Source organism: Calidris pugnax, unplaced genomic scaffold (genome assembly GCF_001431845.1).
Source record: "Calidris pugnax isolate Ruff unplaced genomic scaffold, ASM143184v1 scaffold145, whole genome shotgun sequence".
NCBI classification, from domain to species: Eukaryota; Metazoa; Chordata; class Aves; order Charadriiformes; family Scolopacidae; genus Calidris; species Calidris pugnax.
The window spans coordinates 880,814-902,290 of NW_015090939.1; the positions used below are offsets into that span (position 1 = coordinate 880,814).

General features: G+C 51.5%; 1 protein-coding gene across 2 annotated transcripts; it reads right to left on the bottom strand.

Moving 5' to 3' along the window:
- Positions 1–8,085: 8,085 nt before the first annotated feature.
- LOC106893660 (transmembrane protein 45B-like) lies at positions 8,086–13,625 on the bottom strand. Of its 2 annotated transcripts, none has more exons than XM_014951824.1 (7): positions 13,503–13,625; positions 12,261–12,465; positions 11,617–11,826; positions 10,239–10,423; positions 9,448–9,593; positions 8,546–8,639; positions 8,086–8,501 (listed from the first exon to the last, which is right to left on the bottom strand). In XM_014951824.1, exons 2-7 carry the CDS (start codon positions 12,445–12,447, stop codon positions 8,466–8,468), a joined length of 858 nt encoding a protein of 285 aa, XP_014807310.1. In that variant the 5' UTR covers positions 12,448–12,465; positions 13,503–13,625; the 3' UTR covers positions 8,086–8,465. The 2 variants fall into 2 exon arrangements, with proteins under 2 accessions (XP_014807310.1, XP_014807311.1); XM_014951825.1 differs by having other exon boundaries at positions 13,481–13,603.
- Positions 13,626–21,477: the final 7,852 nt, after the last annotated feature.

Sequence of the window (21,477 nt, forward strand, 5' to 3'; positions counted from 1 at the left end):
GATGGTTTCTTCTCTTCATTCCCGGGTTGGCTTGAGTTTCTCTTTCCTCCCACCGTGTCCTCCTCAAACCTTCAGAGACCTTTCCCCACCTGTTTGTCCTCTCCTGGTAACGTAGAGTCCTACCTAAAGTCTTTTGTGGCAATTCCAGATCCTGCTGAGCTTTGTGGAGAGGAGGAGGAAGAGGAGGAAGGACAAAGAACCAACACCAGGACTCCTGAGTAGCATTACATCCTCCCACTGCAGCCATTAGACAGTGGAGCACAGGTCAGTTAGAGCTGGGGTGGCTGTAGAAGACCTCCCAACGGGTTCTGTGGACTTGTGTTGCCTACATCTCTTAGACAAAGGGATGGACAGAAGATGGTCTTCTGTAGAAGACCTCCCGACGGGTTCTGTGGGCCTGTGTTGCCCACACGTCTTAGACAAAGGGATGGACAGAAGAAAGGGGGCTGTAGGAAACGTTCACGTTCATGGATAAGAGGGCAAAGAAGAAGACAGGCCTCAGTGACACAGTTGTCCATTGTGGATGGGTGGATCTGAAGTTCTTTGGAGACGTCAACTCCCCAGGGCCAACAACAGTTGGCCAACTGTTGTGGTGTTTACTGTGTCACTGCTCTGGTTTTGTTTTCCAAAGGGAAATGACTGGAGTGGTTTAACCTTCTCTTCCAGAAGAGCCTGTGAAGTTGTCTCTGCTTCTCCATGTCCTTCCTCTCCCATTTCCCTTCTTCGAAGCGTGACCTCCAACTCAGATTCCTCCTCTCTCACCTCTTGGTGATGCAACCAGAGAGTCCTTGCTCCCTGGTTTAGGAGGTCAAGAGAGAGAAATTAATCTTCCTTCCCCTTGATCCGAGCATCCTGTGTCCTGTTTCTCCTTCAACGTGGGCTCCTTGGTTCCACTGGAGCTTCCCCGTTCTGGTTAAATTATTCAGTCTCCGCAGGAAGGAACAGATGCTGGCCTAGAAAACGCCGTCTGTTGGCTTGTCACAACGACTCGGGGAAGAGTTTTGATTTCAAACTGTAAATTTAATTTAAATGATGCCAGGAGCCTCTCCTCGGTCCAAAGCTGCTTCTGGAACTGCCCCCTCAGGTGGGGTGACCTGAGAGAGAGAGAGAGACAGATGACGGAGGCTGCAGCTTGAATTTCCAGAATTGAATTTGGGTATTGGCTGCGGCTTGAATTTCCAGAATTGAATTTGGGTATTAGATTTTATTTTTTTTATTTTTTTTTTCCCCTTCCATAAATTCTATTAGTCCTCCCAGATAAATACATCAGCCTGGAATCAAAGTCTGTCAGTTCCATGCGCTGGGGGGTCGATTCTTTGTGATGGATTTTGATGGCTGCTTCTGAAAAGTAACGTTTTTCTGAAAAGTAACGTAAAAGACATTGAGGTGCTGGAGCGGGTCCAGAGAAGGGCAACAAAGCTGGTGAGGGGTCTGGAGCACAAGTCTTATGAGGAGAGGCTGAGGGAGCTGGGGTTATTCAGCCTGGAGAAGAGGAGGCTGAGGGGAGACCTTCTTGCTCTCTCCAACTCCCTGAATGGAGGGTGTAGAGAGGTGGGGGTCGGTCTCTTCTCTCAAGTCACAGGCGACAGGACGAGAGGAAATGGCCTCAAGTTGCTCCAGGGGAGGTTCAGGCTGGATATTAGGAACAATTTTTTCACTGAAAGGGTCATCAGACACTGGAATGGGCTGCCCAGGGAGGTGGTTGAGGCCCCATCCCTGGAGGTGTTCAAAAGAGGGGTTGATGTAGTGCTGGGAGGTCTGGTTTAGTGATGATGCTCCTTGTTTGTTGTGTGGGTGTCTATTTTTGTCAGTTAGGTTGATGGTTGGACAAGATGATCTTGAAGGTCCCTTCCAACCTAGAAGATTCTGTGATTCTGTTTGAAAGTATTTCCTTGGGAGATGGGCCCTAAGACATGTCCCAGAGGTTCCTGGTGTTGGTTTCATACGGCTTCTCCGAGGGGTAAGGAGTGGGGAAACCCTTCCCTGCACGTTCCTCAGTGGGGGGGTTTATTTTCCCAGCCTCTCTTGTCTTCCACATGGGAAGGAGCACTTATGGAGCCTGTTCTCCAGCAGAAGAGATGGAAGGTGCTTCTGAAGGAGTGGAGCCCGAAGACATGGTGGGGATGGCGGTGCCTTTCCCTCTGCTGCTCCATCAACAGGTAACATTAAACTGATGGAGCACCTGAAAACCAACACATGGGGGTGGTGGTGGCTGAGAAGCTCCACACGCCCCAGAATGTGGGTTGGCAGCTCAGCCCCACACATCCTGGGCTTCATCTCCAGCTCCATGGCCACCAGGGCCAGGAGACCCCCCCCCAGTGCTGCCTCCAGCTCTGGGGCCACCAGCAGCAGAAGGACATGGACCTGTTGGTGGGGCCAGAGGAGGCCACGGAGATGCTCCAAGAGCTGGAGGACAGGCTGAGAGAGTTTGGGGGGGTTCAGCCTGGAGAAGAGAAGGCTCCAGGGAGACCTTGGAGACCCTTCCAGTCCCTCAAGGGGCAGTATTTCCTTGGGAGATGGGCCCTAAGACATGTCCCAGAGGTTCCTGGTGTTGGTTTCATACGGCTTCTCCGAGGGGTAAGGAGTGGGGAAACCCTTCCCTGCACGTTCCTCAGTGGGGGGGTTTATTTTCCCAGCCTCTCTTGTCTTCCACATGGGAAGGAGCACTTATGGAGCCTGTTCTCCAGCAGAAGAGATGGAAGGTGCTTCTGAAGGAGTGGAGCCCGAAGACATGGTGGGGATGGCGGTGCCTTTCCCTCTGCTGCTCCATCAACAGGTAACATTAAACTGATGGAGCACCTGAAAACCAACACATGGGGGTGGTGGTGGCTGAGAAGCTCCACACGCCCCAGAATGTGGGTTGGCAGCTCAGCCCCACACATCCTGGGCTTCATCTCCAGCTCCATGGCCACCAGGGCCAGGAGACCCCCCCCCAGTGCTGCCTCCAGCTCTGGGGCCACCAGCAGCAGAAGGACATGGACCTGTTGGTGGGGCCAGAGGAGGCCACGGAGATGCTCCAAGAGCTGGAGGACAGGCTGAGAGAGTTTGGGGGGGTTCAGCCTGGAGAAGAGAAGGCTCCAGGGAGACCTTGGAGACCCTTCCAGTCCCTCAAGGGGCTCCAGGAGAGATGAGGAGGGACTCTGGATCAGGGAGGGGAGCGATGGAAAGAGGGAGAAGGGTTTGACACTGAAAGAGGGGAGAGAAGACATCAAGCAGTTGGGATAAATCATCTCCTACTTGGAAGCTTCTCCACTTACACCTGTGAATCACAGCCACAAGAGAAAACATACAGCAGTTCAAATAAAACTGTACCTGGTGAATCACAGCAACGAGAGAAAACATACAGCAGTTCAAATAAAACTTAAAAACATTGAATAAAAGCTTTCTCTCCAAACAAGACCAGACATGAGACCGTAACTCTCTACAGTACTTGTTCTAGCAAAAAATATAAAATATCAACCAGATTCTACAGAAGATGACTCAAGTAATACATGAGCTCACAAGGAGTCTCAGCCCCTGAGCTGAGACTCAATTAGGTAATTAATCAATTAGTTAGTTAAGCAAACTGCTACAGATGTGGCCCCAGGAACTAAGCTGTAAGTTCCTAAGCAGCCTTTTGGGGTTTTATTTTTCTATTTAAATCTAAATTTTACTTGTTTTACCTTCAGTCACTAAGAAAAAAACAGCAGCTGAGCTTTTTCCATTCTTCTCCCTTGGGTTCTCCCGGAAAGACAGGGAAGATGCCCAATTTTAGGTGGACTCCTCTTCTCTGGCTGCAGCTTCCAAAGGCTTCTGTGACAAAAAGTGCTGTTGCAGTGTTAATTTAAAGCAGAACTACAGTTCCACCCCCAGCAAAAGCTTCCCCTTCCTTCCACCCCCAACAAAAATATCGTTAAACAAACACACAAGTACTGCCCATGTGCCCAACACTACGAGATCCAAGATGAATATTTTTAATTTAAAGATAAAATAAGCTACATCAGTATCTGTGTAATAAGAGATTATTTTTTTTTTTTAGGATAAAACTTTCTATTTTGGTGATATGGCTGGTGCTCAAGCTGCAGTTAAGACCCAGACATCTCCTGCAAGGCCTTCACTTGAGCCATCCAAGAGCTTGTCCTTCAGACAAATCCAGGAGCTGGGTGGGTTTTGTCTATTGGGTTGCAACCAGAGTCTGCCAGTGGAAGAGGAAACACCACTTCCATCAGTTGCCAGTAGCCCACGGGTTGGTGGAACTCAAAACCCAACAAAACAGATCTGTTTTTCCACCTTTGCATCTCAGGGTACTCACCAGGTGCTGGAGGAGCTGAAGTGACGCGGAGAGTGGTGGTAGCACCTCATAGATTCATCTAGTTTGGAAGGGGCCTTTAAGATCATCTAGTCCAATCCTCAACCTAACCCTCAGAAATGGAACCAGACCTTCAGAAAGAGCCTTTCAACAGCCCAAGTGATCAGCACCCAGCCCTCACGGCAGTTTTGGACTCTTTGTGAAGTTTCACCTGCACCATCTTTTAGCAAAACCACCATCAGCAGATGAATGTCCCACCAGTCTCACTGCTGCTTCTATTTTACAAGTGAAATTTTGGATGAGATTTGAGTTATGCACACTCAGATGCATAAGAATGTACTGCTTACTGCTGCTATTTAAATCACTTGAGTTAATAGGCAAGGAATACATTAAAATTTAAAAAAAAAAACCCTCTAAAATTATAAGTTCTAGAAGAGAAAAGCGACCTAGAAAATCCAATTGTCCTCTGAACGGCAATCGCACTAAGTTTGGAAAGCAAATTTGCTAATTAAACTGAAACAGGGGGTTTCAGCAGTGCTTAAAGTGCTAATTTCAGCTCCTCATTAAACCCTGAGTCTCCAGCACCTCTCTCAGCAAGACCAACGAGAAGTTTTTCCACCCAGAGCCTGGAGACCACTTGGGCTCTTCCAGCAGCACCTTTCCAGCTGCTCCCAAGAAGCTTCTCCTCCCTCCAGCAGCACCAAGAGGGTTCCCCCCAAATCACACCTCGTGCTCTCTCCAGCCATTCCACCTCAGGCTTTCATGGCCGGTTCCTGGCATTTGCCAGCAGCCAGGAATTTGTGGAAAAAGGGGAAAACGTCCATCCTTCCCCCTTTTCAGTGGTCTTCTCATAGCCCTTCACCACCTCCTGATGTAAATCTGGAAGCACCAGGGTCTCCATCCCTCCCAAACACCTCAGCTCGGGGTTCCTCAATCGGTTCCTCAATCAATTCCTTCATGTCATTGTCCAGCAGAAAGTATTTGCCATTAAAACCACTATTTTTAACATTTCTGTACACTAGTGGTCAGGAAACAAAGATAAAATTCAGGTGAGTACTACCTGAGCTCCTGCAGAACCAGTTGGTTAAACGTTAACAGCTCGTTAACGTGCAGATCAGCAGAGACCTGGCAACACTTTCTGGCCAAGGTGCTTCCAGGGGTAGATGGCAGCCCACCAGACATCCCGGACTAGGGGAAAAAAATGATAAAAATTAGAAAAAACCGTGGAGGGGTCAGGATGGCAACGGAGAGGGGTGTCCCAGCTCTGTGCTCTCACCCTGTTTCAGTGTCACCCGTGTCTGTCCATAGCGTGGCCATCAATGGTTTTGGGTGGAGAGCACCAGCTTTTCTGATCAATAACTCCTCGCCGCATCGATGAGTTTTATTGCCCACCGGTTTAAATGGGAATAGAGCACTTTAGGTTAAAGGGGGTATCAGTCCCACACGCTCCAAAACTGCTCCACAAAGGCAATTACAGCCACAATAATCTCATTTCTACATTATTGACCCAATGAACATGAGTCATGTCTCGGGTATGAGGCACCTCCATCACCCAACCAAACGACAGGTCATTTTGTGTGCCCTGTTCAAAAGAAAACCCCGTGTTTTAGCTCAGAATCATAGAATCATAGAATGGTTTGGGTTGGAAAGGACCTCAAAGGTCATCTAGTTCCAACCCCCCTGCCCTGGGCAGGGACACCTCCCACCAGAGCAGGTTGCTCAAGGCCACATCCAGCCTGGCCTTGAACCCCTCCAGGGATGGGGCAGCCACAACTTCCCTGGGCAACCTGTTCCAGTGTCTCACCACCCTCAGAGTCAAAAATTTCTTCCTGAGGTCTAATCCGAATCTTTTTTCTTCCAATTTAAAACCGTTTCCCCTTTATCCCACAAAGTTCATTAAAACACACAGCCAAGATGATCGGCGGGTATTTACCCTTTTTTTTGCATTTATTCAAGGCAAAGAAGAAACATCCCCACAAAACACATTTTCAGCAGCAAAAAACCTCGGTGAGAGAGTGATCGAGCACTCCCTGGATAACACCGGGGCAAGAAAAAACAGGGGGAAAAAAAGAAAAAAAAGAACATTAGTTGATCAAAGGGAAAAGAGATGATTTTTTTTTTCCCTTTTCTTTTCAATCAGAGAGCAGTAGGTAGGGTTATAACCTATGCTCTAAGCTTCCCTTTAATGGCAGTTAGTCTATAACGAGTTGACCCAACGACCCAGCTCCTTGTCCCACGAGGGTTATTAAGAACCAGAGCACGTCACCTCCACACAAAGCCCATTTCAGGCTCTCACTCCAGCTCAGAAGATCCACATCAGCCCGAGTTGGAGGCAACCCTCCCCACCAGATCCCACAGGAACCATCACTCCTGGATACCAGCCCCATTTACAGCCCCAAAATATCCCTCCTCTCTGTAGGGGGGACAAAAATCAGGAGCACACAAAACCCTGCACTCACCTTGATTATTTTTTTTTTTTGCTCCTTGATGTCCTTTTCTCGACAGCCTCCAACAGCACGAAGCGTTGGCCTCCTTCCAGCCCTGCTCCCAAAGGAGAAAATAAAAGAAATAAAATAAATTATGAAGTGCTCACTCTTCCAGGGACCTCCTGGTGTTGGAGGGGGGAAGGAGATGGAAATTGGAACCACTTTGAGCCAGGGAGGATTTTTTCTTTCCTCCCAACGCTTGAAGGTTTGGGTTTTGGGGTTTTTTGGTGGGTTTTTTTTGTTGGGTTTTTTTTTTTTTTTTTTTTTTTGAGTTGTGCCGTGTTTAGGCTGAGCCATCTCTTGTACCTCCCAAGGCAGGACAGCAAAGGTATTAAAAGATAATAATACCACCAAAGCTGGTTGTGCTCCCCAATTCAACATGCTTGGCCCTCGGCGAAGGACGTTTCAAACATCCATGATGAACGTGCTGTTCTTTCACTAATCCTGCTTAATGACGTCTTTTTTTTTTTAAATGAGGTTTTGATCTTGATGGCAGGAAGCGTCTCCCTGTGCCATTCTGCTGCAAACCTCATGGGAGACCTAAGGGGAAAATAAAAACCCCATACCCCTGGACAAAGTGAAAGCTGTTGGTTTGTCTCTTGGTTGGTAGCGACCAGCTCCAGGGAGGGAATAAAGCTGTTGGAGGAGAAGAAAAGCCAAACCCACACAGCCCAGCTCTCAGAACCTCACCAGGAGGATCCATACACCCAACCTGGACCAGCTGAAGCCACCACCTCATTTCCAGGGTCTGTCTCCAAGTTGAACCCTGCCCAGCAAACACCTCATCCCCCAGGAACACCAAGATCCATCACAAATGGGCTGCCTTACCTTCTCAGCTTCTGATTTAACACAAGCACAAGAGCAGTACATGGGGGAAAAAAACCCATCCCAGGCCACCAACCCCTTTCTCCAGGGCAGCTTTGGCCACATCAAAAATCACACACACTCCCAGCCCTCTGGTATTTCATCCACCTTCCCCCGAGGTTTTGAAGCCTGATGTCACCTGAACCACACTTTTGAGAGCAGCTACGTGGGGGAAAAAAAACCACCCATCCCAGGCCACCAACCCCTTTCTCCAGGGCAGCTTTGGCCACATCAAAAATCACACACACTCCCAGCCCTCTGGTATTTCATCCACCTTCCCCCGAGGTTTTGAAGCCTGATGTCACCTGAACCACACTTTTAGGTCTCAAGGCGTCCGTATTGAAGAGGTCCATTGAGGTGGTGGGTTAAAATACTTTATTGGTGATGACATATTCTCTGTGCACATTAAGCTTTGTACAAAAAAAACAAACCAACCCACCCTCCATTAACACCAGAGTGAGCGACAGCCACCGGGAGCTTCGAAGGCTGGTTTGGCCCCCGCTTCTGCAGAAGCAAAAAATAATGTTAAAAAAACCACAGCCAACTCGGCCACACCAGTTGGACTCCACCAGCAAACCAGTCCTGCAGTTCACAGCATGGAAAAATTAAAAACTCCTTCCCAGACGAGCCTGGTTTGCTCTCACTACGGCCAAAGGGACGCACGCGAAAGGTTGGGCATCTCCTGTCACGTTCCTCCTTTGGGGTCCTGCCTCCCACTTCTGATGCTCCACCATCCAGTGCCGGTGTAGTTTAATCAAGACTAATTTAGAAAAAAAACCTCATCTCAAGAGCTCTAAGCCACAGTTGGGGAAGAAGTTTCCACGTCCTCATTTGTCATCCAAGGGGCTCTCCGGCAGCAGGGCGCCGCTGGAGCTCTTGCCTTTGCGGATGCACATGCCACAGTCCAACCGCTGGAGCTCTTGTTGCCTTTGCGGATGCACATGCCACAGTCCAGCTCCACGTCGATGTCCCCAAATTTCAGCTGGCAGGACTCGTTGCAGCTGCGGGAGGGACAGGGAGATGGGTCAGGAATTTGCAGGCAGTGGGAGCCGTCACCTCACCCACCCCAGGCTGCTTGGGAAGGCTGGTAAGGACTGGCTCCTCCCTGGTGGCACCAAGACATTCCTGTTTTGTGGCCAGTAGGGTGAGGGGGGGGGATTCTACCCCTCTGTTCTGCTCTGGGGAGACTTTCCCCCAGTGCTGCCTCCAGCTCTGGGGCCACCAACAGCAGAAGGACATGGACCTGTTGTAACAGGTCTAGAGGAGGCCACGGAGATGCTGGGAGGGCTGGAGGACAGGCTGAGAGAGTTGGGGGGTTTACCCAAGAAGAGAAGGCTCCAGGGAGACCTTCCAGTCTGTCAAGGGGCTCCAGGAAAGCTGGGGAGGGACTCTGGATCAGGGAGGGGAGCCATAGGAGGAGGAGGAGGACACTGAAAGAGGGGAGATGGAGCTGAGATGTGGGGAAGAACTTGTTTGGTGGGAGGGTGGGGAGAGCCTGGCCCAGGTTGCCCCAAGAAGCTGTGGCTGCCCCATCCCTGGAGGGGTTCAAGGCCAGGTTGGAGGGGGCTTGGAGCAACCTGGGCTGGTGGAAGGTGTCCAGGTTTGGGTTCCAACCCAAACCATTCCGTGATTCCAGCCAAGTCACGGACTAGCCCATGCTCAGACGTGCATGGACACCCATTGTTCTTATCCCATGGGATGCTGGTGGCTGGATTTCCCAGGGTAGCATTTGGTCTAGGCATTTCTCTCTGGCCATCCCACCTCACACACGGTGTTGGGAACCCCCCAGGACCCCTCTCCCCCACCTACCAGCGAGATGCAGCAGAGTTTGCTGCCAGGACGGCGAGCGCGCCCGCGTAGTGCCAGCAGAAGCACATGGTGAGGAAGATGAAGTTGTTGGGGTCGGTCTGATCCCAGCCTGGTCCTCCCCACGGAGGGAACAGCACAAACCCAATCTGGTTTCATGGACAGAAGAGGTGTTAGGCACCACCACGTGTCAGGCTTTAGCACATCCCTCCTTCTCCTTTCCTCCTGGTTTTAGTCCATAGAAGCTGGCTATGGACTAGGAGCACAATAATCCCTAATAACACCTGGACCACTGCCCTCAGCACCTCCAAACACACTTGTCTCCCCAGACTGACACAGGAGTGCATTTCAGGAAGAGAAGGTTCCTCCAAAGCTCATCATCCCCAGAGAAAGCTGAGAAGCCAAAGGCCACCTTCCCAGGCTGCGTGTTTCTCCCTAGACCCAAAGCTGGGTCATTAATGAGAGGTTTCCAAATATTTCCAACTACTTTGAAGAAACAGAGGAAGAAATTGGACCTAATAAAATCATCGAAACCCCCTGATTGTGGCTTCCCACCCTTGTAGGGTCTAATTTCCATTTAGGATGCAGGTTTGACCCCGCTGCATACATTACACATGCATATCTCTACGAGGACAGCTCTGGCACTTGTCCTCCACTCATTAGCTAAGATATTCCAACCAATTTAGAGGTCTAACCCCAAGAGAAGTGCCATAAAGGGCAGAGCAGCCCCCCTCCACCCACCTTCCTGGCTGTGAAGCCCACTGCTGGGAGGAGAGCACTGGATGCACACTGACCTGCCAAAGCCAAGAGCCCTGGAGAAGGAAGGAGCTGGTCCTGATGGTCTCCAGGATGATGTGGTCTCTGATGAACACCTCGAGGAGGGCACAGAAGGCTCCAACGAAGATAGCCATGGCCAAGAGGGAATGGAGGTGGTGGTCCAGCGCACCGTCGTTGTAGTCATGGTAATAGAAGAGCAAACCTGCCAAGATTCACACTGCATTAGAAAAGGACGCTGTGGGATTTGGGGTTTTTTTTAAGAAAAAAACACCTGAAAACTGAGACTGTCCTCCAGGTCTTGCTATGATCTGCCTGGTGGGAAGAGCCAGACAGCAAACAGCCTTTTATTGTCACCTTCACCCTGCAAGGACCATGCAGCCCCAACACTGGGGTCTGCTCTGCCTGCAAAGTAGCCCCCATAACTGTGGGGATCCCCAGCCAGGGCCATAGGGCTACCAGGAGGAGCACGAGGATGGGGACCTTCATCTTGAGAACTTTACATCAGGGTTCATCCTTCTGTGCATCCAACCAAGGTGGGGGGACACCACCTTTTTTTATGACTCCAGAGAACTCCAGCTGCTTGTCATCAGCAGGAACACACACCCCAAGGACCTCCTGCATCTCCTGTGCACCTGAGGCACCCAGCCATGGCCAGATTCATGTTTGGGAAGGAACAGGGAGGGGGTGCCATCTCAACCCCTATAACTGTGGGGATCCCCAGCCAGGGCCATAGGGCTACCAGGAGGAGCACAAGGATGGGGACCTTCATCTTGAGAACTTTACATCAGGGTTCATCCTTCTGTGCATCCAACCAAGGTGGGGGGACACCACCTTTTTTTATGACTCCAGAGAGCTCCAGCTGCTTGTCATCAGCAGAAACACCCACCCCAAGGACCTCATGCATCTCCTGTGCACCCGAGGCACCCAGATTCATGTTTGGGAAGGAAGAGGGAGGGGGTGCCATCTCACATCTGCACACCCTCCACCTCTGGCTGCTTGCACAGCACCTCACCAGCCTCAAAACATCCCAGGAATTTGGGGCTGCTGCACATGGGTGACCCTCCCAGCCCTTCCCCTCTCCATGTTCTCCCAGGCACCGTGGGTGATTCACCTTCCACGAAGAGAGACTCCAGCTGCTTGTCATCAGCAGGAACACACACCCCAAGGACCTCCTGCATCTCCTGTGCACCTGAGGCACCCAGCCATGGCCAGATTCATGTTTGGGAAGGAACAGGGAGGGGGTGCCATCTCACATCTGCACACCCTCCACCTCTGGCTGCTTGCACAGCACCTCACCAGCCTCAAAACATCCCAGGAATTTGGGGCTGCTGCACATGGGTGACCCTCCCAGCCCTTCCCCTCTCCATGTTCTCCCAGGCACCGTGGGTGATTCACCTTCCACGAAGAGAGCCACGGACAGCGAGAGCCGATCTAAGCCCCGCGGCAGCTTGAGGGAGGCGTGGGAGGCGTCCACGATGCCGGAGAGGAGGAAGAAGAGGTACATGGTGGTGTAGTGCCAGTGGGTGAGGTCGGTCCAGCTGTGCGTCTTGGGGTTGTACAGCTGCAGGTGGGGACCAGCAGGAATGAACTGCTCCACCAGTATCCCTGGGCAGAGAGAAGGAAGGACAATCTTGCAGGAAGACTTTCTTTGCAGTGGTGAAGTCCTAGTGCTATTTGCTGAGAGGATCCCATAGCAAGGTCTCCATCACAGACCGTGCCACCAGAGTGTCCCCAAGCCCTCCCACACCGGCCACTTCCAACTACAAACAGCCCCAGTCTTGTGGGAGAGAGCGGCTGAAGTGCCAGTAGATACTGGGGCAGAGACTCATCATTATCATCATCTGAGGGAGGTGGTTGAGGCACCATCCCTGGAGGTGTTCAAAAGACGGGTTGATGTAGTGCTGGGAGGTCTGGTTTAGTGATGATGCTCCTTGTTTGTTGTGTGGGTGTCTATTTTTGTCAGTCAGGTTGATGGTTGGACAAGATGATCTTGAAGGTCCCTTCCAACCTAGAAGATTCTGGGATTCTGTGATTCTTACCTGCCAGAGCAAAGAAAGCTTTGACTGCTCCTTCAAAGACTTCTGCTCGCTGGACCCCATAGCTGGGCTGGCTCTCGGCATTGGCTTTCCGTCTGAGATACTTCAGGGGGTATCGTATGGACCACCAGAGGCCAAAAATGAAGAAGAAGGTGCCCCGGAGGGCACTGCCGAGGAAGCTCGTTGTCATGGGTCTGGCTTGCTGGACCTGCAAGGACAAAGAGTGCCTGGGGACCGACTCAAAGTGTCCCCAAGAGAGATGTCGGGTTGATCACTTGCTCAGCGTCCTCAGGGACCCGCATCCCAACAGAGCAGGGGTGCACAACTCCAACATCAGCTGCAAAGAGGTAGTACCAGAGATGCAACATCATCAGGACTTCATAGACTCATAGAATCATAGAATTGTCCAGGCCGGAAGGGACCTCCAAAGGCCATCTAGTCCCACCCCCCTGCAGTCAGCAGGGACACCCCCAACTAGACCAGGTTGCCCAGGGCCTCGTCGAGCCTCACCTTGAATATCTCCAGGGATGGGGCCTCAACCACCTCCCTGGACAACCTGTTCCAACCTTCATCATACCAGAGGAAAAACCCACATCAGTGCCCAAGAAAGCATTAACAGCTACACGCTCTTAGAAGAGGAACCATAACAAAGTTTTCCCTAATAAAAAGCAACATAACAATTATCTCCTCGGAACATAAACTCCCTCCCAACTAGATAATTAGCAGGGTGTGAATCCAGCCGGCGTGTACAGCAGCTCCAGCCAGCCAAGGCTTTGCTGGGCCCTACCGCCTGCGCAACAGGAGGCGACGGCAACCCAAGAACCATCATAACTTCCCAAAGGAGTCTCATGCATATTCCACACAACCTTCGTGTCACACACCAGCGTTGTTTTGACACAAGAGAAAGAGATCTCATCTCCTGTAGGAAGAGCTCGAAGACTAAAGCCACGCCAGCGGTGATTTGGCACAAGAGAAAGAGATTTCATCTCCTGTAGGAAGAGCTCGAAGACTAAAGGCATGAAAATTGCCTTCATGCTAAGCTGGACCAGCACCACCAAGTACCAGCAAGGGTGGAGAGGAGCAAAGGTAGGGTAGCTCAATGGGCTCCCACAGACAAAGTCATATCCTGTAAAGTATTTAAGCCTATACTCAAATTGTTGAAAAAAAAAAAAAGCCCAGAGAAGCAACCACAGAAGGGAACAAGCAATGATCTAAAAGCTTACAGCAGCCAGCTTTCGATGTTACCTTGGGATGGTCTTGTTCCCTCCAACAAGACCTCTCTCCTTGCTCTCTGTATGCTTCTACCACCTAAGGAGGTCTCGCTCTTTCCCTCCTCATGGGCTTCCTGGTCCTTTTCTACAGCTCGGATCCGCAGGGAAGAAGGCATTACTCATCCTGAAGCTACCACACCGACTTGCCCTTGCATCACAAATCACATCCTCGCTGCGTTTATAAATACCAGAGCAAATTGCAGAGGCTGGATGAACAACTCCAGCACGTTCTTCGAGTCCTCCCACACTAGAAAGTAATTAGGTGCTGCAAAATAAGGGTAGGAAGTGGCGTGGCAAGTGCCTAAGGTGAGGGAGAACTCTGCAAGAGATGTCCCTGGTTGGGTTTTGGCTGCCGAGCTGGAGTCGTTGGAGGTGGCTCAGCCCTGCGTGGGCGAGCTCCACATTTGGGTTTGGAGAACATCATCATCCATTGCATCTCCAGGACACGGGTGATCTGGGGAAGGCTCAAAGCTGTTTACACCGTGTTAAGGTTTCCTTTCAGGAGGGAAGTTACTAAACAGCCTTTCAGGTGGCTGAGAAACGCCCCGTCCCAGGAGCTGGCTCGGGGATGGGTGATGGTTTTCTGCTCCATTTTGGATGCCTACATTATGGTGAGATGGCCCAAGCCCCATGTCTTTCCCCATTATAGCCTGGGCACCCCGTCCAGGGCACACACCTCCCCTGCATAAACATCTAGATGCTGAAGTGACTGAGAACAAACGCTATTAAGGCACGTTTAAGCAGCTCCCAATTGCATGATACATAACCAAATGTTACCATTGTCCTACAGGGACTGTGGCTACAAGGGCAACCGCCCGAAGCTGGAGTCAGGAGCCATCAAGATACCCAGCAGGAGTGTTAATTTGACATGCATGATTGGAGGAGAGCAGAGGCATCCCGGTGCCCAAGCATCAGGAATGACAACAGACACATCCCTCCTGCAGCTCCAGAGGTTCTAACCCAAGGATTAATCACCCCACATCCAGGGGACATTCCCTCTTGACCTGAGGGACCAGCAGCCCCCAAACCACTCCGATTCAGGTATGTCCCTGGGATCTCCTACCCCAACCAGCTGAGTAGCTTCATTCATAGAATCATAGAATCGTTCAGGTTGGAAGAGACCCTTGGGATCATGGAGTCCAACCATCTACCCTACTCTACATAGTCCTCCCCTACACCATATCCTCTTCTTTTTGGGTCTGGGGACCTTTTTGCTTTGTAAGCCCTCAGCAGCCCCATTCAGCAAGGCTTTTCTCTTCTTTTTGGGGCTGGTGACCTTTTTGCCTTGTAGCCCCTCAGCAGCCCCATTCAGCAAGGCTTTTGGTGGCTGTCACAAGTCCCCTTTTACTTCCCACCACCCAGACACGGCTCTTCAGCAGCCACCACATACCCTGGGGCATCTCTCACTCAGCCAAGACGTCCCAAACCCACCCTTTTGTCAAGCAGGAGCTCGGAGGCAACCCACTCGAAAAGCAAACCCCACCAAACCACCACCTCCTTTTAGAAAACAGCCACTTATTTCGAGGAGAAACCAGGCGCGTTTCCAAAGCAACAGTCCACTCGCACAGCTCGTGGGTTCAGGGCACAGCAAAACAACATCCCCCGCTCCAACATCTCCACCACCCCACCAAAACCTGGTATCTCTCACCCTCCAGCTTCCCCTGGAGCCCACGCTCACTTAAAAGCTGATGAAGCTCCAAGAGAGCTTCAGCCGGGGAAGGGAGCGCCGGCTGAGGAGAGGCACCAGGGTTATTTATTTTTCCTGGGAGCCAGTTTGTCTGTCAGAAGACTTGAAATATGGCTGCAGTCAGAAGTTATTACCTGAGCTGCCCTTCTCCCTCCGCAGCTCCCGGGCTGCGATGCTCCTGCTTAATAGCCATATGGGAACTGCCTGCTCTCCTTACGGTGCCCTGCACTGACTGTTCAAGCTCCACTCAGGAAGGACAACGTTTCTCCCCAATTTCCTGGCCCTCCCCCCACATCCATGGCAGCTCCAAGTCCATCACCATCCATGGTTTCCTCTCCATGTATGGATTTCTTCACATGGATGCAGAAGGATGGGTGCTACCAGGAGGATGCTGTCCATGGGGACATGTGTGTACCCTCTACGAGCACCCATGGGTGCAGCCATCAGCCTGGCAGGGGTAGCAGCATCCCAGGACAGCCAGCCTGAATGCACTCAGCTATGGTCTTCTCTTTGTGGATCCTCCTCCATCCTTGCTACCCGGGCACATCTCCCTGGTGTCAACATCCTCACCCAACAGAAGAGGCACAAACTCCCTCTCCTGCCCATCCTCTGCCACGATGCGCCTCCAAAGCCTGATAAATCTCCTCAAAAAGAGAGCTAAAGCCACAGATCACCAACAGATTGTCTCCATCAGCCTCCTTGGTGGCTCTCCTCACACTGAACCTTTGCTTTGCAGAGATGGACTCTCCCCACAACCCTTCTTCCCAAGCTCAAGCAGCCATGTCCATCCCATCCCAAGGTGTTCCTCTCCCTATGGGCAGGAGACTTTACCTGTGGCTCCTGCCTGTCCTTCTCCCTCTCCAGATGTGGCAGCAAGGAGTGGCTGTTACTCACGGGAGGCAGATAAAGGGAGAAGCCACCACGGGGAGGTGGCCCTCAGACAGGATGTTTAGAGCTGAACATCCTGCGGGCCAGTTCAAGGCGCGCTGAGTCAACCGGCTTTCACAACCTGGGACACCTCGTGTCTGCTATTAAGGAGAAAAAAAAAAAAGAAAAGAAAAGAAAAAAAAAAAAGCAAAGCCTCCCAGAGTTTGCCACAAAAATCAGGATGAGCGGCCAATCCCCGTTCCCATGGCAACCACGTATATTTAGTTATTATGTTGGGTTTTTTGGATAACTGGGGAAGGAACCAAGAAGAGACAAGGCTGTATCGTCGCCCAGGATGGCCAGGTTCTGCTGTAAGGGCTCTGAAATGTCTAAACTGGGCTGCCAGGTCCATGATAACCCTTTCTGGGGGGTGTCTGGCCTTATAAAATGTGCCTGGAGGCAGGAGATTTGGGGCCAGGAGATCGCAAACCAAAGCGGAGCCCTTGTGAGCTCCATCTCCCAGCCCAGAGCAACGATAACCCCTTTTTTGGGGGGTGTCTGACCTTATAAAAGGTGCCTGGAGGCAGGAGATTTGGGGCCAGGAGATCACAAACCAAAGCAGAGCCCTTGTGAGCTCCATCTCCCAGCCCAGAGCAACCAAGAGGAGGGGGAAGGTGGCCCTTTCTCCCCCAAAAGATGGGCTGGCAGGACACAGCAGCCTCTTCCACTCCTTTTCACCTATCTGATACTTGACACTCCCCCACGCCAAGCACCCCCAGACACGAGCCAGTCATCACATCCCCGATGGCTGCCCAGCCTTAGAACCTCACCAGATGTGTTGATGAGCAACACAAGTGCCTCAAGGCAACCAAATACCATGGGCCACCCCGGCGTCCCCACCTCCTTCCGAGTTGATGGTGCTAAAATATCCTCTGGAGCACTGCCCAAGCCTCCCACCACCTGAGGACCACTGACAACCACTCCCTGCATTCCCAACGTGGTCTTCCCCCAGGTTTGCAACCACAGGCACATAACTCCACGTGCCACCAAAACCACCTCAAGCATGGCTGCAGGACAAGCCATGCCCAGCCCTTCCAAGAGCCACACACGTGAGCAAGTGCCCCAGGGAAGCCCCAAGGCTGGAAGAGCATGGAAGCAAAGCAGCCTGCACAACCCTCCTTGGGGTGATGGGCTTTTCTCCAGCACAGCCACAGAAGCTACCAAGCCATAGCCAGGAGCTCTTTTATCCCCATTATCTCCATATCAGCAGAAGCAAGTAGGAGGAAGGAAGGAAAACAAGGAGGTGGCCATTCTGCTGCATACACCCATCACCGCTCACCTCCAAGATGGTTGAGCACAGCATCCTGTCACATCAGGGAAGCCCACAAGCAGCAGAGGGGCTTCCACAAACACACAGAGCTTCACCCAAGCTTCAGGAGCTTGACAAGCCCAAGCACAGAGAGAAACACAACCCCCACAGGAGATCTTTCTTACAGACCTACCCCTAAAAACAATAAAGAAAACAGAATCATAGAATGGTTCAGGTTGGAAGGGACCTTAAAGATCATCTCATTCCAACCCCTCTGCCACAGACAGGGACACCTCCCACCACACCAAGTTGCTCCAAGCCCCCTCCAACCTGCCCTTGAACCCCTCCAGGGATGGGGCAGCCACAGCTTCTATTCCAGGGTCTCACCACCCTCACAGCAAACAAGTTCTTCCCCACATCTCATCTCCATCTCCCCTCTTTCAGTGTCCAACCCTTCCCCCTCCTCCCATGGATCCCCTCCCTGATCCAGAGTCCCTCCCCATCTCTCCTGGAGCCCCTTGAGGGACTGGAAGGGGCTCTGAGGTCTCCCTGGAGCCTTCTCCAGGCTGAACCCCCCAACTCTCTCAGCCTGTCCTCCCAGCAGAGGGGCTCCAGCCCTTGGAGCTTCTCCGTGGCCTCCTCTGGCCCCACACCAACAGGTCCATGTCCTTCCTGTGCTGAGGACTCCAGAGCTGGAGACAGTGCTCCAGGTGGGGTCTCCCCACAGTGGAGTAGAGGGGTGGAATCCTCACCCTGCTTTTGATGGAACCCACGATGCCAGGGGCTTTCTGTGCTGCCAGGGCACTTTGATAGCTCATGTTGAGCTTCTTATCCAGCGCCTCCAAGTCCTTCTTCTCAAGGCTGAGGCTTGAGGCTCTCAATACATTCTCCCCCAAACCTGTATTTGTGCCTGGAAATACCTTTCTTGCTGGAAAAAGATCAGCAGCACCTTCAGGGACCTCTCTGCAGCTTGGTTTTCCTTTCCACAGCCACCCAGCTGGACAAACTTATACCCCAAAGCTGCTTTCCAGGCAGGATGATCCAAGATCTTGGAAGAAAGCAGGGAGAACCGAGGCTGGGATGGCAGCAGCTGGAAGGAGAGAGGAGGGAACGAGGCCCAGCTGAAACCCATCTGCTCTGAGGCTGAAGGTGCCTTTCTCTACAGGGCTTAAGGGGCCACAGAGGAGAAAGCACCTCGAGAAAGGTTTCCATGAAAAGGCTCCCTGCCAGGCAGACAGTGGGGAAAAAACTGTAGGTGCATGAAATGGGTGAGGAAAGGAAATGTTCCAGCCTTTTAAACCATCCCCACCATAAAAAGGAGGGTGAAGCTGCTGTGACAAGTGGTTGGGAACAACAGCCCCACGAGGGGACAGCCCGAGAAAGGATGACCCCCTCCCCCCAAAAAAATCACAGCAGGTCACTCGCACCCCGCACGTGCTAAAAATCACTGCAGGGGTGCAACTCCACCACAGTTCCTGAGCTGCAAACCACTGAGGCATGGAGGAATATTATGGGATTGTACCAGCAACCCCCTCCTGCCATCCTCTTCCTCCCAGGGAGGCAGATCTCTCCTTGACCTACCCCCCCCCACCCCAGCCTCTCCAGCTAAACCCTGAACTGAACTTGATTTTTTAATATATATATATATTTTTTTTTCCCCCTTCTTTTTTCCTCTCAGCTGTAACTGCAACATCCTCTCCCCGAAAGGTTCATCACCAGCCCTCGGTGCTAATGAAAAAATGTGATAATGTTTGCCTGCTTCCTGGGGGTGGTGGGAGGCACAATCTAATTAAAGGTTTGCCAGCAGCTCCAGCGCTGCAGATGGATGGTTGGTCGGGAAGTGCAAAGTACTATTATTATTATTATTATTATGACGAATGCTAACACCGGCTTTCATAAACAGGCAACAGGGGAGGTGAAGCAGGTGGCACGAGCGCAGGCAGGGCTTGTTCTGCTGCCTACACCCTCATTTCAGCCTTACATCAACGTGGGCCCCGAAGGGTGGCAGAGGCAGATCCTATCTCTGCCCCAGGAAGAGCATTTGGCTGGTTTTTTTTGGGGGGGGAGGGAGGTGTTGGCCGGGTTCCTTGGCAAGAGGAGGTGAGATATCACCCTTGGGATGTTCAGCAGCTCCTTCCTGCCTTGGGATGGGCAGGTCACTGAGTCCCAGGACTGTTGGCAGCCAACAGTGGCCAACAACATCAGGATGCAGTTACACAAGGCAAAAATCCACCCCCGAGACATGGCCCAGGGCAGCCCTTTGGGAGCCAGGTATGGATCTGGGTGCAAATATACCCTTGGTGTCCTCCAGCCAGTGGGGCCAGTGCACAGACACCAGCTGACAATTGAATTTATACCCTGAAAAAACACAATTCAGGCCTCCTGGTTGATATTAAGGTTGCGTTAAAAGCCATACTCGATTTAGGACCGTCCTGGTATTTCTGTCATAAATGGGGAGGGTGGCTTGTGATGGCATCTCTCTATAATAATCCATCTCCAGACCAAACACCTTCAACCTTCACGCCCTTGTTTGGGTACCGAGGCTATTTACAAACGTGGCATTTTTACCCAAACCAAAAAAATCCCTCATTCTCATCCAGAAATGAGCACGGCCTGTATTTTCTTGCTTAATCACAGGCTGTATCTCGCCTCCGTCGCTGACCTTCATACCTGGGGAAAGAACGTGCTCCCGAGCTGGAAAACAAATTATCCAGCCCCGTGCTGACCGTCCTGGGATGTTTGTAGGAGCTGGGAGTTAATGAGGCAGACCCAAAATATTCCAGACACTGGGTGCTACGGAGGGGAAAAGGGTTTTTGTGGCCACGCAGTGACAAGGGACAAAGAAAACCTTGGGGTTATTCCAGACACCAGGTGCTATGGAGGGGAAAAGGGTTTTTGTGGCCATGCAGTGACAAGGGACAAAGAAAACCTTGGGGTGAAAGGAGCCGGGGAGGATGAAATCAACCCTCTCCCGCCTTCGAAAAGCAAGGAGAGCTTTTAAAAAACCCAGGTCAGCTTTAAAATGCTGTGTCCTGGGATGGGAATAACCCCTGGCTTTTGGGGACAGCCAGGAGGAGGGATGGTGGCTGCAAAGGTGACTTCGACCTCAACCAGAGGAGGTCCTCCTCAACCGGAGCTGGTCCAGCTCCAGCTCCTCCAGTCGCTGCTGCCCTCATGAGGCTGTTCCACGGAAATTGGGATGTTCCTGCTGTTTTCCAAAGGGAAATAACTCGGAAACCCTTAGTTAAATTCGGGTTGGGTCCTGCGGCACTGCAGGTAACTCGGTGTGTCAGCCACCACGTAGGGTTTTCTTGCAAATAGGGTTTTCTGCCTTTCATAGAATTGTCGAGGGTGGAAGGGACCTTTAGGATCTACCTATTTGGAGGTGGCAGCGAGTCCTGTCTCCCCCAGTCACTTCCTCCCCCCCATCACATCTCATCGTAGCAGCAAGAGGAATTTCTGCAGTTTAGGAAAAAAAAAGGATCCACCTATTTGGAGGTGAGACAGTGAGTCCTGTCTCCCCCGGTCACGTCTTATCGTAGCAGCGAGAGGAATTTCTGCAGTTTAGGAAAAAAAAATAAATAAATCTCCCACTCGGCATAAAAAAACCCAACTATCTGCAAAATGCTCGTCGTGTTCGGCGGTAACAATTTATGAGACTTAATTGCGGGGCGTTTATCAGATGGATTTACAGAGATCTATTGCTCCTCTGCTTAATTCTCTTTGCACTGAGCCTGTTTTTGCCTCCTGACACCCAGCCCTGCAACATAAACCAGCTCAGTGGGGGGAATGCAGGAAAGCTGGCGTTCAGGGAAAGCTGGTTAATCTTTACAGCACTGTTAATCAGCAATAAAATCCAGGCTGTAGCCCCCTCCCCCCTTCAGCCTCCAGGGACCTGCCCGTTTGTGTTTGAGCATCAATGTGAGCACAAAAATCAGCCTCCATCCATCCCCCCACACCCTCCAAAACCAATCCCCCAGCAGCGAGAAGGCTCCAGAGCAGAGCATCCTTCCAGCCCCCGGCTTTGAGACACCCACGGTTGCAATTCAGCTTGTGCTGGTGTTTATTTTACATATAATTAATTTT